Raw genomic sequence first — 16781 nt, 5'->3', positions numbered from 1 at the left:
AATTACAGGCATGTTATGCTCACATGCAATAAGTGCAATATGGGACAAGATTAAACATGGAGCAAATAATGTTCCTGAGTTGGAGCATTGGGTCCACCCATGCTACTGGCTAGTTACATGGGCAGAAGTGTACAAACACAAAATTGAACCTATAAGTGGTAGATTGATGTGGCCCAAATCACAATGCCCAACCAAGTTGCTTCCACCCAAACATGTTGTTTAGGTATGTCTTCATATATCAATGTAACTGCAGTTTTTTAAGAACAACAATTTAATCTTATGTACATTTGTAGGTGGGTAGGCCCAGGAAGAAAAGGAAGAGGGCATATGATGAACCTGCTACACAGGGGCATAAACTGTCCAAGAGGTGGACCATTGTCACATGTGGAAAGTGCAACAACAAAGGGCATAATTCAAGAACTTGTAAAGGTCAAGGTGGCCCTAATGACAAAAGAACTGAAGAAACAGGAGGATAGAAGTGAGGATGGGGGTGTTGTGTTAAACTGTCCATTAGGTCTTTTGATGTAATTTGCACTTTACTTTTATGGTTATGTTAACACCTATGTTTATGTACCAAAAAATACTTACTTTGGGCTCCTTATTTTGCATGGTCATGCATGTTGACCTTGAATCAGTGTACACATAGGTAAACTATGAAACAATGTCAACTGCTGTTGTGATATACAATAACATTTTTGTTATATTCTTGTTCTTGTCAACTAGTATTTGTGATATTCAAAGTGTATGGTCATGCATGTTAAATTGGTGTTCTTGTCAAATAATATTTGATTGCACAAAGCCATGACACAATAACCTTGTTCTGAAATTAATCCATTTGATTACACAAAGACTATAACATTAAGACAACATTAACCAGAACATAATTTTCTGCAGTCAAACTAAAAAAAAGACACAAACACTACATAAACCATGCTACAATTTCCTGTCTTCAGACTCAAAATAAGACAACCAGTACATTAACCCTATGACTACGACACTACTTCTTGCATTCAGACACCACATTCAGAGGCAACTTCAACCATGCTTCAAGTAGAATTGCAAAAAGACCCCAACTGAAGAGAATGATTAACTTATACATCCTAGCTTGCAGTGTAGCTTGTTGAAGAGATTCTTGGAGCTTGTTCATAGACCTGATTAACCCAGGTATCACTTCCACCGATCTAGGGCACATGGGCTCATCAAACCACCCAATCCAACCACACATTCTCTCATTACGAAGACAAGACCAAAATCGCCTTCCAGGGTTGCGATCTGACCAGGAAGTGATGATGGCTAGATCACGATTTCCACAAGCACATATCGGCATTTTCCACAGCTTTCTTTCTCTAACAGTAGTAGTGATCGATTGAATTAGGAGGAAGAACAAGAAGAAGTAATATAGGCGTTAATTTATATGTTCAGAAAAGGTCCCTTAGGCTAAAATGACATAAATACCCTCATGTGCAAGTCAAATGGAGCAACTTAACGTTGGAATGGACGGACATCCAACTCGGGGACCAAACGTGTGCAACTTATGGTCCGTAGGTACTATTTGAGGGAAAAAAGTACCGTAAGGACTACATTAGGGAAAAATCCAAAACCTAAAGGACCATTCGCGTAATTTGTTCTAAACTTTTCTTCCAAATTATATATAAATTTAAGGATTATTGTTAAAAAAAATTCTTGTCCTAACTTATAGAAAAGTCTCATTTTTTATTTTTTGAACAGAAAAATCTTGATTATCTAAAATTATCCAAATTAACAAAAAAATCATTTTTAACAGAAAATCAAAAATTGTAATTTTTCCATAAACTAGTAGAAAATGATATAACTTTACTAATAATAACCCTAAACTTAAACTTGGTAAAACCGTAAGACTATATTACTTGGTTTTTTAATTAAATTTTTTGTATAAACAAAATATTATATACTCAAAGGAATCAACAAAATATTATAGAGTAAACAATTCAAAATAGGAGGAGAAGAAGCCGACAATGCATTTTGAAAATAGGAAACCATCTTCATCTCCATGCCTAACAGGTGGCGCCAAAAACTTTCGGTGATTTTGAAAGGTTTTTTTCTTTTGTATTATTATGTCTTATTATATGAATAAACTGTATTTTTTTCAATTTAAAAACATATCACTTTATATTTAAATCACATAGATTTAGCCGGACAAATGGACAATATAAATTCCAATATTTAATATGCTCATGCTAGAGTTTTTGTTTGCATATGAATAACGTTTAACGTTAAGGTTCTGTAAAAATAAGTTAGCTATATAGTAATTTACAATTCGGTATAACTATAAAAATAACTTATTTTAGCTTATAAAATAATTTATAAGCTACATTTTGATAAACCACTTTGAATACCTTTTGATAAGTTTATTGAGTTTTTAAAAAAATTATTTCAAATATGTCTTTCATTATATCTATACTTTTTTCTATTAGTTATATATCTAAATGTCTATTTATGAATTTTATATTGCAATCTAACTTGTAGGCTATTTTTTTAGCAAACACTAACTAGGTTTTGCTTTAGCTAGTTTGTTGGCGTCATAACTTAGGATACAAGTACATTTTCTTGTCTATATATTTGGCTTTTGTAATCTTCTAAGACAAGATAAACAATAAGTATAAATGATTAAAAAATGTTATATTATCTAACATTTCGATTCACATTTCAAACAAACAAATCCATTTAACCCATGACTCTTTTTTTTTACTTATCATAGGTCGTGTTGATTTTTCAAAGAAAATAACTTCACCAGTTCAAATGTTCATGATTGAAATCAAATCGTATGAACCCAATAGGTTAAAAATCAATGACCTCGATTTGATCCATTTCTTTTTATGGTGCCGACTATTGACTTTTGGTCAACAAACCTTTTTCTTGAAATGACTAATGCATTTAACATGTGCATCCTTATCAATCAAATTGATGATATCTAGAGATTGTCAAAAAGGAGTGGATGAAACTTCATAAAGAATAACAGATGCTTTACTTTATAGTTTATACTTCATACATAAATGTTATAATATTAGAAAACTTATTAGTTAAATTACACCAATATTTAATTTTTTAAAGATTTTTTTATATAATACTTTAGCATATAGTAATATATATTATAACAATAAACTTAAAAAACAAAAAAATAAATAAATAAACCCTCTAACAAGTATCATTAACTTTTTATTTAACTTAAAATTGCAAACCACTTCATTGGGAGGTGTTAGAATACCAAGTTATGCTTACAGATATAGCTGTAAGTTACATAAAAAGGTAGAAATACTTTGTTAAAGATTTTATTGTCATACGAAATTACATTAAAAAAAATCCAGAGGGGTGAAAAGAAGAGAATATGTATATCTAGAGAAATGCAATAATACTAAAATTTACCAATGGAGATAATAGCAATATTACACAAAAGTACAAAACTTCAACTTAATAAAAACATAATGTAAGAGAATAAAAGAAAACGTCATCTTCATTTCCCAAATCCCTCCATATTTACACGATCAGCTCATCTTCAAGAAAATTGTACTCGAATTTAAAGTCCGTCTTGATTCTTTGACACCTGGCAGAAAATTTGGCAAAAATAATCGTTACTTAAATAACAATTTCTTTTATAAAATCCATTTTCATAATCGTATACATACCATCCATTCTGCATCTCATCATTTCCAATGTGGAAATCAAAATACACATACGTTCCTTGTTCATAATCATCTGTAGCAAATTTTGGCTCTTCGTGTCTCTGAAACCACGTGTTGTATTTTTTATGGTACCTCCATGATTGTTTCTTTAATTCTTTTGCAGCCAGATATTGTTGATAAGCATTCTGCATTAAATCACACACACATTTCAGAATATTTAAAATAAAAAATACAATTGATAAAAAAAAAATACCTGTTGATAATAAAATGCAAAAAATAAAGTATCTGTCCCAATGTTATCGGATCCGAGACGTTCCCAAAAGGCCGGGTTGTTCACAATTGGAGCTTGCACTTGCGGATAGCTTTGTGGGGTCACTGCAGGGTGCCTCTGTAAAAGAGTTAAATACTTTATTATAAAAAATAATAAATGAAAAGTATGATGTTGTAATACGTACTGCAGTGTAGCTTTTGGCACGTTCAGAGTCTCGGGGTTGGGGGAGTTTGTAGAAGGCGGACTCGAGCATTTGGAGGTTGTATTGTTGGTCGTGGGTCCCACCTAAGGACACGGCTAACCCACTAAGGTTGTCTCCAATTGCACCCAGGTCAGACAGGCTTCTTCTACCAATCACACCCAGGCTAACCGATTGGTTCGATTGTAATGGCTGACCAGGTGACAGGTCAACATCGCGTGTGCTTTGTGCTACTTCTGTCATAGTCCCAGATCCCTTTAAAAAAAAAAAAAAACATATTATAAAATATAAACCCTAGAAGAAAAATTAATTAAAAACAAATTATACCTGCATATCTAATGCATATGAGACCTTTGGATCTTCTTCATTGGAAGTGTTCTTGTTGAGGACAGGAGATTGTGCAGGATCAGGTGCTGAGTCATCAGATGTAACGCTTTGTTGTTGTTGTTGTTGTTGTTCAATCTCATCAACTTTTGAATTGTTAATTTCTGCTTCAAATCATAATTTTCAATTTCATTTATCTGACAATAATGTTTAAAAAAAAGTCGAAGAGTTTACCACTATCTTTAGAACCAGTTGACATTTGTTGACTTGACTGTAAATGGATTAGATTTTGTTGTTGTGCTGACGTGGCAGTGTTGGGACTTGCTGGTGGTGCCCCACCCAATCCACTTGAGCTTTGAGAATTAAACTGTGCATATCAACATAACATCATTTAATCAAAATAAAAAAATCTTGAGAATATGAATTATGAATTATGAAATAGTATGAGAAAAGAAAGAGAAACCTGTTGTAGAAGAGGGTTTTGCTGTGTTGAAAATTGCTTATGAGTTCCTCCAGAAATAGGAGGCATTCCAAGAAGAGTGCTGGTACCTTGTTGTTGTACTTGTTGGAATCTCTGCAGAAATTTCTCCCTTTGATCTGGTGCTATTTCAGTTCTTCCACGGAATTGTCCCTGTTAAAATAAAATTAAAAAATAAAAATTAAAAAATAAGTAAATACACTAAATAGTATTTTAGTTAATGTAGATACAATATAATGTATAAGTGCATACCCCTTCATGCTGAGTTTGGAAGGAACTTCCAGGTCTCCACTGAATGCCAGGAACACCAGAAGGTGAAAAGACTCTTGTGCCCATGCCACCACCTTCACCACCATTTCCATTATCACCATCACTAGTTTTCACACCACTTTGTGGCAACATGATTCTGCTACTCAAAGATGAAACAGGATGCTGCTGCTGAACCATTCTCTCATCTGTCCCTAACATAGGTCTCTTAGCCATTTCCGAAGCTTGACCAACACCAAGGGCATTATTGGTAGAAATAATGTTACTATTCGTAGGGTTGATAGGGAGAGTAACTGAAGATTGACTTGTCAGACTGGTCAAACTGCCCCTCCCGAGATTCCTTAATCCGGATTCACTAAGAGCAGGAGATGATTTACGAACAGGGAATCCACCGACTTCTTCTTCCTTGTTTATAGGTGAGGAAGGGATGGTGGAGACTGAAACTGAATTGTCTAAAACGCCCCTCACCGGACTTGGACTTGGAGGGACTGAAGAGGCGGTGAGATTATGAGATGGAGTGGGGACAGTAATAGGGGTTGCGTGGGTCCCGGATGGTGTTGGAGGAGATGATGAGATGGCAATGGCTTTTGGTGGTGGGGTCCGTGGCCCATGCTCTGATATATTCTCCTGAGATAATGTCTCCTCAGTTTGTTCCTGTACTGAAGCTCCCTGTTGAATATATTTTTTCCATAAATCAAAAAGAATACACAATATCATGTCTTTCTATGCATATGGCAACATGGGGAGGTGTCCTATGTCCTATGGGGGTAGATTTGTCATTTGACATACCGGTGACTGAATTGGAGGTGAAGACAAAGCATTTTTCGTACTTAAAACAGCAACAGTAGCACCAACACCCTGCCAAAACAATTATTTTCATGAAATTTCTTGTTCATATGAATTCCTTCTACATAGGGCAATTAAGCAAACTAACTTGACTAAGTTGACATGGTTTCTAATTGGAACTGGTTTCTAGATGATGAATGGAATATAAATTCAGCAAGTAGGGTTTTGATTTTTAAACAACAGATATGTTTTTACCTTAACGAGGCCAGGTGGACCAATGATAACAAGATCTTCTAGTGCTTCTACTTTGTCTAGTGATAAGGTGTTGTATAACATATCAACATCCTCAAACTCATCAAAATCCTCCTGCAGATGAAATGGTTTGTGGTGGTTTTAGATACTTTGTAAAAAGTGAAAACCACAAGATTCTTTTATCATAGTGGAGAGAAACTCAAAGAAACTATTGAGAAAATGTGAAAGGGAAAAAAGTATATGATGACCTGATTTCGTTCCACATAGTCATCAATGAAGTCCTTAACATCATTGACTTGTTCAGGGCTCAATTCATCATTATCCAACAACCTTAATATCAACTCTAGCTTCATTATATGAGCCTTATGTCGAACAATTGATGACTCTAAATGTGTCTATCAAACAAAAGAGTGAAAGACATTCATCAGATTATCAACTGTAAGGTAGATATTGAATAAATGGAGTCTATTACAAGGTGAAAATTTAAAGAAACTGAATCTTTATTCACCATATTGATATTACCAGTCTTGGAGGTCTTGCTTTTCCTTTCTTAACAGATAGCCCCTCCATCTCAGCTTCAAAGCTATCAATTTGAGATTCCAGCTCAGACACCTAACCAATAAAATAAGTGTCTTCATATATAATGTCTAAATGAGGATCCACATATGTAAATAATAAAACAAAGGGAGGCCTTTAAAGTACTAGTATAATGCTATAAAGGCAGTAGTATAGTGTAGTGTTATACCGTATTGTTCAACCAATCTCTAGTCTCTGACTTGGCTTTCTCCTTTGGATCCTACAAGATATCATCAAAAAGGTATAAAGGATACTTCACTATACAATGACTGAAGATTATTTCCATGTATAATATGAAAAAAGCAAAGCAATAGATACCGTTTTAGGCTGTTGTCCTAGGCCTTCTTTAGAGAAAGCTTTTGTCTTTGTCTCCTTTTCACAAATCTTAAACCGTTCCATTTCTCGCTCAATAAGCTTGCGGGCATCCATCAGAGCCTGCTCATAAGAGGCACTAACCTACGTCAACACGTATCAGAAAGAAGAACCAGATGTCAATAAGGAAGTAGATGAAACAAGATATAGGCATCTAATTCTTAGCATAGAAGCTAAAACCAGATTAAATTTGAGATAGTGTGGCAGCAATAACAGAAAGTATAAGTGCCAACAGTAATGACCAATGGAAGATAGCATATGTATGTGAACCAGAGAACACAACAAGCAAGTAAGCAACTTGTTTTTCTTCAGATCATGCTCTTAGTGAGAAACACTATGTCAACTCCTCATGGCCTTTTATATTCATATTCCTTTCATGTTAAGCAGCATAGAACTAGTCACCAGACAATATTAGATGGTATGTGATGCTAATCAAATGCATACACAAATGTACATCAAATTATCATTTGTCAAACAAAATCTTCTTTTGAATAGTGCAACGTAGGCATTAAGCAACTTTAGATGATTCTTCACTGTTGATGAGAGAATTTGTTTCATAAGGCAACTAGACTGGGTAACCAGCGACTGATACATGCTTGCGAGGGAAGAGTAAGAAGAAAGGAATACAAATGGAAACATAAATGACCTTCTTATCCTTGATCTCGCTGGACTGTATCCATGTCTTAATCTGGTCTCTGTACCTCTGAAGTTTCTTAATCTCCTTCTTCAAGTCGGCCTCAAACTTCTCCTTCTGATTAGCATTGTCAGTATCGTATACCTAAAATACGAAATTCAACATGCGAACATGAAACTTCAGCATTCAGATTACACAAAAACCAATAACGTCAATAATTCAAAGAAAATTAAAATCATTTACGCATGCCTTGTTCCATATGCTGTCGAAAACATCAACACCTTCTTGAACTTTTTTTAGGACTCGATCGATCTCACCTTGAAGCTTTCTACTGGCTCCCATTGATAAATTACTAAATCTATTAAATCTGGAGTGGTAATTGAATTGTGAAACCTAAGCATCCAAAACCTTCGCCGGCGAACAAATACGATGACGAGTCTGATTAATTTTTGCAATTCTAGGGTTCCGATCGGGTATGGTTTTGTGTGGAGTTTTGTTGTCTCTGAGTGAAGACGATGAAAAGGGGAAATCCGCTTATTGAAAAGAAAAATTATAATAGGCCTATTTCCACGCATGATGTTGGGCCGGGTCGGTTTCACCTTCAATGCCTTTGAATGGAACTGATCTAGTTGAATTATCTAGTAGACATTAGTGATTAGTATTTAGTAATTCAATCTAATTGATTGTGGTTAATTAAATCAAAACCACTTAGGTTGCGTTTAGTTACGGAAAAACAGTTTTCATTTTCCCTTTTCAGTTTTCGTTTTTCGTTTTCAGTTTTCATTGGAAAATTTAGAAAACGCGTTTAGTTAAAACTTATTCATTATTCATTTTCAGTTTTAGAAAATTAGAAAACGCGTTTAGATGTGTATATTTCTATCGGTTTTCATTTTTAGAAAACGGTAGCGGTGGTAGAATGGGGATGGGGGCAGCGGCGGGGGGTAGTGGTGGTGCCGATGATGGCGTTGGTGGTGGTGGTGGCGGCGGTGGTGATTGTGGCGGCGGTGGCGGTGATGGGGTAATGGTGGTGGTGATGGTAGGTCGGTGATTGTGGTAATGGTGTTGGGTGGGAGTGTGTGTGTGTGTGCGTGTGTGTTTATAGGGGTAGGGGTGGGGGTGGGTGTGGGTGTGTGTATGTGTGTGTAGGTGTGAGTAAGGGTTGGGGTGGGTGTGTATTTGTGGGTGTGTGTGTGTGTGTTTGTGGGGGTGTGGGTGTGGGTGGGTGTCTGTTTATGTGTGCGTGTGTTTGTAGGTGTGGGTGTGTGTGTGTGTGGGTGTGTGTGTGTGGGGGGGGGGGGGGTGGGGTAGGTGTGTGTTTGTGGGGGTGTGTGTGTGTGTTTGTGGGGGTGGGCTTGGAAATGGGTGGGTGTGGGTAGGTAGGGGTGTGGTGGGTTGGAGGTGTAGAGGTGGGGGTAGGTAGAGGTGGGAGTGAGTGTATGTTTATATTTTAGAAAAATATTGGAATTAGAAAAATGTGGAAAACAATAATTATTGGTTTTCCAAAAATTTCCAACTTCTTTGTAATTTTAGAAAACGGAAAATTTTCATTTTTCGTGAAAATTTTCGAAAATAGACGAACTAAACGCGTTTTCAAAATTCTCATTTTTCTTGGAAAAATTTTCCGGAAAACGGCCCATTTTTCTGCAACTAAACGCACCCTTAAATATTAAACTAGATCAGTGTTATTAGTTAAATATATATCGATGGACAATCTAATTTTTATCTAGTGTAATCTTATATTATGGATATTTTTTTCTTAAACTTTCGTTATAAACCTTCAAAATATATAAATAGATGTATACATTAATAATTTAAATATTGGGAAATAGAGTAATCTAACCCTTATGAACGGTGTCTTTGAAAAAAAATAACTTATTTTTTTGTGAAATAACCATTTTGTTCGGAATATGACATTCCGGAGATATCTCCGGAATATGAAATTCTTGAGATATCTTCGGAATATGACATTTAGGAGAGACATTCGGAATACCGAAGTATGATTCCGGATAAGCGTTTCGGAATAGTTAATTTTTTTATTTTTTATGTTTATATATAATATTTGTTTTGTGTTATTTTTTGTTTTCTATAATATTGGTTTTTATAAAATGTAAATTGCAAATGTAATCTTAAAATCTACAAAAAAAAAGTAACAAATACATAAACTTAAGGGATTTGTTTTAAATATAGTACAATGTTCAAATGGACTTTGTCCTCGTATCCCAAAATATTTTTGTCAATCGTTTACGATATGACATGACCCATGTATCGCTTTCACCCTCTATCAAATACAATTTCCCCGCGGTTAACATCTTCATGAACCAACACAAAAACATCCAACAATCCTTTATACTGTCAATCTATTGTGGTACGTTTGTGGCCTTTTCTAGGGTCATTTTGAAAGTCTGAATGGGGACTACATCAATTGGTTTGGTACCCCAATAGGCAGTAGTTGATACCAACTAGGAGTTTGTGGATGCGGACTCGCATAGCTGCAAACCAAGACTCATTTTCTCAACAAAAACTGCTCTTCCAGTGACTATCATATATAGTCATTTTGAATGTCTTCAAATCCAAAGCACCCAAAAACCAGTGAGCACGCCATATATTGATAAGGATGTAAAACTACACAAAAGGTTGGAATGTTAATCATCAAATAACATTACATTATTAATTACTATTACTTAGGTAATGTAATCGAAAAACAATTACATTGTATCACACTTTGGCCAAGCTGGGTAAATAGATTCGTCAGTTATGTCACTCCATTCATATGTATCAGTGTTGACTGCTGACAACATAATCGTCCACCGAGCATCATCCCGTCTACGCTCTATCAACAATGAGATCCACATCATGATGTGTTGTCAATCAAAATTTTTACAGTAAAGTGAGTATTGTTATTAGAAGCGTAGTATGTAATGATCCCATAATTATATAACTTACATCACATTCCAACCAGCCTGCGTGAGTATCTGTGTATAAGCGCCTCCAAAACTCAATTGTCGGAATAACGGTCAAAAAACAGTGAGCAAACAACAATGAAGCGTCTCGTTCTTTATATAGATTGTGTACGGTAGGTAGACCTGGCAATTTCAAACACGAATACACGAATCTGTGAGAGACACGACACGACACGAATACATCTTAAAAATTGAGATAAAGCTTATTTCTCATCGTGTAATCGTATCGTGTCAAATTCGTGGCTGACACGTTTTCATGACACGAATACACGAATTGCCAGGTCTAACGGTAGGTTTTAAAAGATTATCCAACGGTTAGGGTGGCAATCAAGCCATCATGTCGTATTTTTGTTTGACACGACACGACACGACAAAGTTTTATGTAACACGAACACGACACGATATCGTGTTTTTTTTAAGTAACACGAAAGCAAACCAATTAAAAAACGACAAACACGGCACGACACGACAAAAAGAACATAAAATAACAATTAGTTTATTTAATTAATACTTAATCATACATAACACGAAAAACATGAAAAACACGACAAAACAAATGCTAAATCGTGTCAATTGCATGTCGAATTTCGAACACAAACACGACACGCCACGACGTCATGTTTTTTACACTTGACACGAACACGAATTCAAATTTTAGTTTCGTCCCAATTTCATTTTGTGTCGTGTATTTTTGTCAAGTCGTGTCATCAATTGCGACCCCTACCAACAGTGTTGGTTGTTGTCGTGCAACACTTTTCCTCTTCATATGTATCCATGGGGAGTTATACCATATGGACATAACTTTTTGGTGTAGAGAACGCCTAAGAGGTGTTGCATGCATTTTTTATTCTTCTCGTGGAATCTCTTTTACATCCGATGATTGAATACATGTAGACGACTGCTCAGGGTCGTGATTCAATGGTTGCTCGGGTGTGCCAAACCCATAATCATGCTCCCATAAGTCATTGTTGTATATGGTACCAATATCTTGCATGATAAGTGCATGTACGGTTCAATAGTATTTAATTATAAATGATGCAATAACGAGTATACCATAAAGTTAAATAAAAATTGTATGGGAGTGAAATAATTAACAATGTTCCTCCACCCCCTTTGAGGTACTAACATCATATTCGGGAGTCTTATTAATAACTTTTAGAAGCATGGTTAAAGCAACGTCATGTTCTCCTAAACGCATATCATGTGACCTCAACTGCTCGCAAAATTCACAAACCTCGTTTTGCAACTCAGTAATAATTCGGTCCTTATCAGTTGATGGTACAATGGGCGATGACGGCGGCGGTGGTGGGTGAGATAGATAATCTATTTGTATATTCTGTGTCAGGTAAATCAAGGCAATCAATCCACGCCGAGCTAACTATCCATCATTCGGCACGATTCTCAACTTTTGTCGGCTCTAACTTTTGTATAAGTATATTATCCTGCTAAAAAATTATAAAAATATAAATAAACATAAATTATATATAGAGGAAAACTATAAAATATATAAGTAATCGTACGACATTGATGATTCGAAAGTGGTTACATTCAATCGCATGTAAAAGCTTCAGTTTCGACCATGTAACAGCCCGATGGATCACATTCGGTTGTCGGGTACCAAACAAACTGCTCACAGGAAAACTCTCAAGAATCCATATTTGAAACAATCATGTATTATAATATTATTAAACAAAAAAATAATAGATTGTTAATCATGTACTTTACCTTAAGAAACGTATAAAATGTCGTTTAGGGTGTAGGTTATTTTTTGAGGTTGTTTAGCTTTTGGTTCGAATAGATGTATATGCTTCTCTACCTTATTGAATACAGTAAATAGTTGTGAGTATAATTATTCCCAAATTATCCTCCCCCATGGATATTTGCGACATAAAAATTCTCAATTAAATTTGTAAAAAATATTAGTAATGATAATTATAATCCCTAATTATAAATTAACAACATGATACCTATTGAATTCATCACGGTTAGATACCAAAGAGAAATACTCCTCTGCCACAGGCTGTTTAGGCAACTGCCCATTGAAAACCGACACTTATGTTATGTTTGGCTTTTTGATGTCTTTACAATATTTCTTATTTATATATATATTTTTACAGGTTTCAAGGTTGGTTTATACAAATTCTGGACTTGCAATATTGGCTATGGCACAACCTACTGAAATGAAGGTACAAGGAGATATATACTCCATGATTTACATAATTTCTTTTATTTCTTATCAATCATGTCAAGGAAAAAACTAAAATAACTTTTTTTTCATTTTATAACATAGGAAGGGCATATGAACAATGGTAAGAGGAGGGTGCAATGGGAGTGAATGAGTGTGATTGTATTCAAACACACCCGCCACTCCTATGCCTTACGCCTTACTAACAGACAAGAATGAATTTTTGTGATGATTGAAACCGTCAAAACAAAGGTACTTGATTGGATATATGCTTCAAAGGTTGCCAAGTTAGTCATATTTGGTTCAAGTCACAGGGCCATTTATGAAATACGACAAGATTGTTGCAATGAAATTTATACTTAAGCATGGTAGGAGTGAGAAGGACAAGCAGAGTTTGAGACAAGAAATTGAGGTGTTTACCTTATTCCCGATAATTTTAGTTTTTGTAATTCTATTCATACTTCTTCTTGTCATCCATTACAATGTTTGTTGTTTAGATTATGGATTAGTTCAACTTTCATTAATTCTCTTCCTTTTATTCCATTTATTTACTGAAAAAGAATTAGTTGTATTCTTAATCAATTATGCTTTTGATTTTTCAAACTAGAGCTGGTATGTAATGAAGGTTGATTCACAGCTCATATTATGGATTTTGTTATTTGACTTTGGTGGAATGACGCACTATTATTATTTTTAGGTTTTTACAACAACATTTTGGGGAACAAAAATCGATTTTTGGCAGAATGGTAACAACTGATCTAAACCTTGATTGTTGTTTCTGTAATATGCGCTACATCAGTTATTATTGCAAGGGAGAATGACTTGCTTCCTTCTATTTTTTCAGGTATGCTATTCTTATTGTTGTCATTTTAGATAGATGATTCCTATAAGCTTGGTAATTTAATGTCATTTAGTTTTTTGCAATGTAATGACTCATTTAGATTCCATGGTCATTCCATTCCACTCCTTTTTTATTCCATTCCAATTATATCATGTTATTTATCTAATAAATTTTTATCTTAACAGAATTTTCCTCGGTTTCCATTACCTACACATGAAGTTGTCGGGGGAGGAGTTGTTCCAGTTGAATTCAAGATGTTTATAGTAATCTGACATATAAAACAAATCTTCATTAAAATGTTTATCACAAAGTAATTTGCTATTTTTCTATATCTATTGGATGAAAAAACTATTTTCTAGTATTGATGTGTCTAGAAATGGAACTGCTCCTGTCGTAATCTTGCAATCAACAAAAAATATCTGACCCGTGCAACGCACATGTCTCTTTACTAGTTTAAGATTAAGATACATCATTTGGTTTATAAGCATTTGATTTAATGGGTATTGGATAAATAGTAACTATGGTGTGTGTATATAGTTACTAACACCCTACGTACGTCGTTAGTGTTAAAGAGAAACATCTTTTACACTTTTTTTTGTCTTATTGCGCAAGCACGAGTAAAAAAATTTATTTCTTCTGCAACTCACCACCCAACCATTTCAACTCCATTTTTACAAAGAAACTATTAATGGAGAATAACAATTCCGATCAACAACGATGTCCAACTAAAGCAAGTTCCAATCCATGGGGACTTTGCGCCTTACAGTTTAACGTTTGCAATCTTTCTAGTAACAATCATAATTATTTCAAATTTTTTCTAGGAAACAATGATAGATCTACTCTTTACAAGTTCTAAACCGGTTTCATGGCATTTGCATATTCATCGTCGACGGTACGTTGCTCTTTATCTGTAGCCCTCAAAGAAGAGATCAACTGGTGTGATATAGAGATAAAATTATCAGGATCTCTGTTTTTGCTGCATCTATCGCCTCCTCACTCTTTTTCTTTTATAAGACGAAACACAATACATTTGGTACAATCGTTGTTGGTATTATCACTGGAATTTTGGGAAATTTTCACATCGTCACAAATACTCTAATCGTAATTGATATTATCATTTTCACATATATCAACTCCTCAAGGGGAAACACAATACGTTTGGTACGATCGTTGTTGGTATTATCACTGGATTTTGGGGAAATTTTCACATCGTCATGGCTACTCTAATCGTAATTGACATTATAAGGACTCCACCCATTGAAGAACCAACATTTGAAGGAGACAATGAAGAACCAATTAATCCACCGATAAATGATAATCAACCATGAAGGTATAACCAGCTTGAGGAGGATTGGAAGCTGATTTAAGTTACATAAATTAATGTTGATTTAAGTTTTACATTAATTAACGTTTTTGTTTTCCTTTTCGTTTTCCCTAAATGCTTATCATATTGTCCTTCCATTTGAATCTTCTTCATTTATTTGAATCTTAATGAAAAAACATTCATGTTTTAAATAATTGATTACGTACTTGAGTTTGTGATGAATGAAGACCACGATTGTCATATTGATAAATAATTTAAATATTTGAAATTGCCAGTGAGAATAAGATTGATTAGATAGTCTCAAGAAAATAACTATGGCGATGGCTCATGGATGTATAGAAACGATGATGACTAAACTATTGCGTACTTTTCACAATTTCAAATTTTTTACAACTGAACCATGCACAAAGTTGATAAGTAAAGAACTAAAAAATTATATATAGGAAAATATGTTTGAATTAGAATTGTTTTATTTTACGTAAATATTAAACAATGATAAATATATTTGTATACATCAAAATGGTTGAATTTAATATATTTTTTTATAAAAGAACAACTTTGTATATTTCATTCTCTTGGGCTATACAGAATGGATGGTGTTCTTTTACAAATAAAGAGATATCAACCAATATCAACTCCACTAGGTTTTCAGAATCCTTAAGAAATGGTGTTACACTAGTAAATTCCTAATAAGTGGGGAGAAGGGTATATATATATATATATATATATATATATATATATATATATATATATATATATATATATATATATATATATATATATATAGAGAGAGAGAGAGAGAGAGAGAGAGAGAGATTGTGAGGAAGCGTAGTGTCATGGGACGACGCAATCACCGCGTACCACTTAGTGTTAATTCGACTAAGTCGGGCTTTACTACGCTTCCTTGAAATGTACTAACGACTTGGAAAACAAGAGACTAAAGCTTTTATATTTACAACAAACGAAAGAGAACTTGTATTATAAGAACTCAAGAGAATACAAACCAACTTCCGATGGGTTGGAGCAAATGAGCTCCTCCCCTATTTATACTTCTTCTCTCCCCTCTAGGGAAATTTCTAGAGATTACTCCATTAATCTTTCATTCATGACTATTCTATAGTTTTCTACTAAACTACATGTATTTACAAGACCTCATGAAAGGTGCTAGATCTTTCTTCAATGTCCTAAAGATATCTAGGATGTTCCAAGGTCTTTTGGGCCATTGTAGAACTTTCTCGAGTACTCTGAAAGAGTGTAGAATCTCGAATGTGACATTAGCCTCACTCACGGATGGTCACATAGTCACAAGGCAAGGCCGGTTGGGTAGTTAACGAATGAAGCTATATACAGTTCTAGTAACTAGAAATTAATAATAGCATCATTAATAATGAAAAATAAAAAAATAAATATAAAGATACTATTATCATTATTATTAGTAGTAGTATTTTTTGTTTTCTTGTCAATATCAAAGATAATAGTATCATGATGGACTTGAACAATTGTGGAGTGGTAACTTAAAAAAAGTCAAAATGAAAAGATAATAAGTTAGTATAAGAGTTATTTTCTGGAAAAATGAAGAGTGTCTTTGGTTGTGAAAAATTTTCAATTTTTTATGAAAATTTTCAAATGAAAATGAAAATTTTGAAAACTCAT

General features: G+C 34.3%; 1 protein-coding gene across 4 annotated transcripts; it reads right to left on the bottom strand.

The window, feature by feature from the left end:
• Window positions 1-3349: 3349 nt before the first annotated feature.
• LOC145159726 (transcription regulator NOT2/NOT3/NOT5 family protein) lies at window positions 3350-8354 on the bottom strand. 4 transcript variants are annotated; one of them, XM_079078756.1, is made up of 16 exons: window positions 8068-8354; window positions 7831-7962; window positions 7131-7268; window positions 6982-7032; window positions 6759-6848; window positions 6485-6631; window positions 6240-6350; window positions 5988-6056; window positions 5184-5867; window positions 4917-5084; window positions 4688-4820; window positions 4457-4617; window positions 4115-4384; window positions 3913-4065; window positions 3663-3844; window positions 3350-3580 (listed from the first exon to the last, which is right to left on the bottom strand). In XM_079078756.1, the coding sequence occupies exons 1-16, from the start codon at window positions 8158-8160 to the stop codon at window positions 3514-3516; spliced, it is 2649 nt and encodes an 882-aa protein (XP_078934882.1). In that variant the 5' UTR covers window positions 8161-8354; the 3' UTR covers window positions 3350-3513. The 4 variants fall into 4 exon arrangements, with proteins under 4 accessions (XP_078934882.1, XP_078934883.1, XP_078934884.1 ...); XM_079078757.1 differs by having other exon boundaries at window positions 3913-4047; XM_079078758.1 differs by having other exon boundaries at window positions 7131-7247.
• Between the last annotated feature and the right edge of the window lie 8427 nt (window positions 8355-16781).

The sequence above is a fragment of the Lactuca virosa genome, chromosome 2, assembly GCF_052849685.1.
Source record: "Lactuca virosa cultivar CGN04683 chromosome 2, Lactuca_virosa_CGN04683_v6, whole genome shotgun sequence".
Lineage (NCBI taxonomy): Eukaryota > Viridiplantae > Streptophyta > Magnoliopsida > Asterales > Asteraceae > Lactuca > Lactuca virosa.
This window is presented reverse-complemented; position numbering and strand designations above follow the sequence as displayed.

Bases quoted from the DNA above. Each gene is read 5' to 3' on its own strand.
- LOC145159726 (XM_079078756.1), bottom strand. From the start codon at position 8,160: ATGGGAGCCAGTAGAAAGCTTCAAGGTGAGATCGATCGAGTCCTAAAA. The intron at 6,632-6,758 runs GTAATATCAATA...TTTGTTTGATAG, and splicing joins AAGCAAGACCTCCAAGACTG to ACACATTTAGAGTCATCAAT. The intron at 4,618-4,687 runs GTAAACTCTTCG...GATTTGAAGCAG, and splicing joins AACTGGTTCTAAAGATAGTG to AAATTAACAATTCAAAAGTT.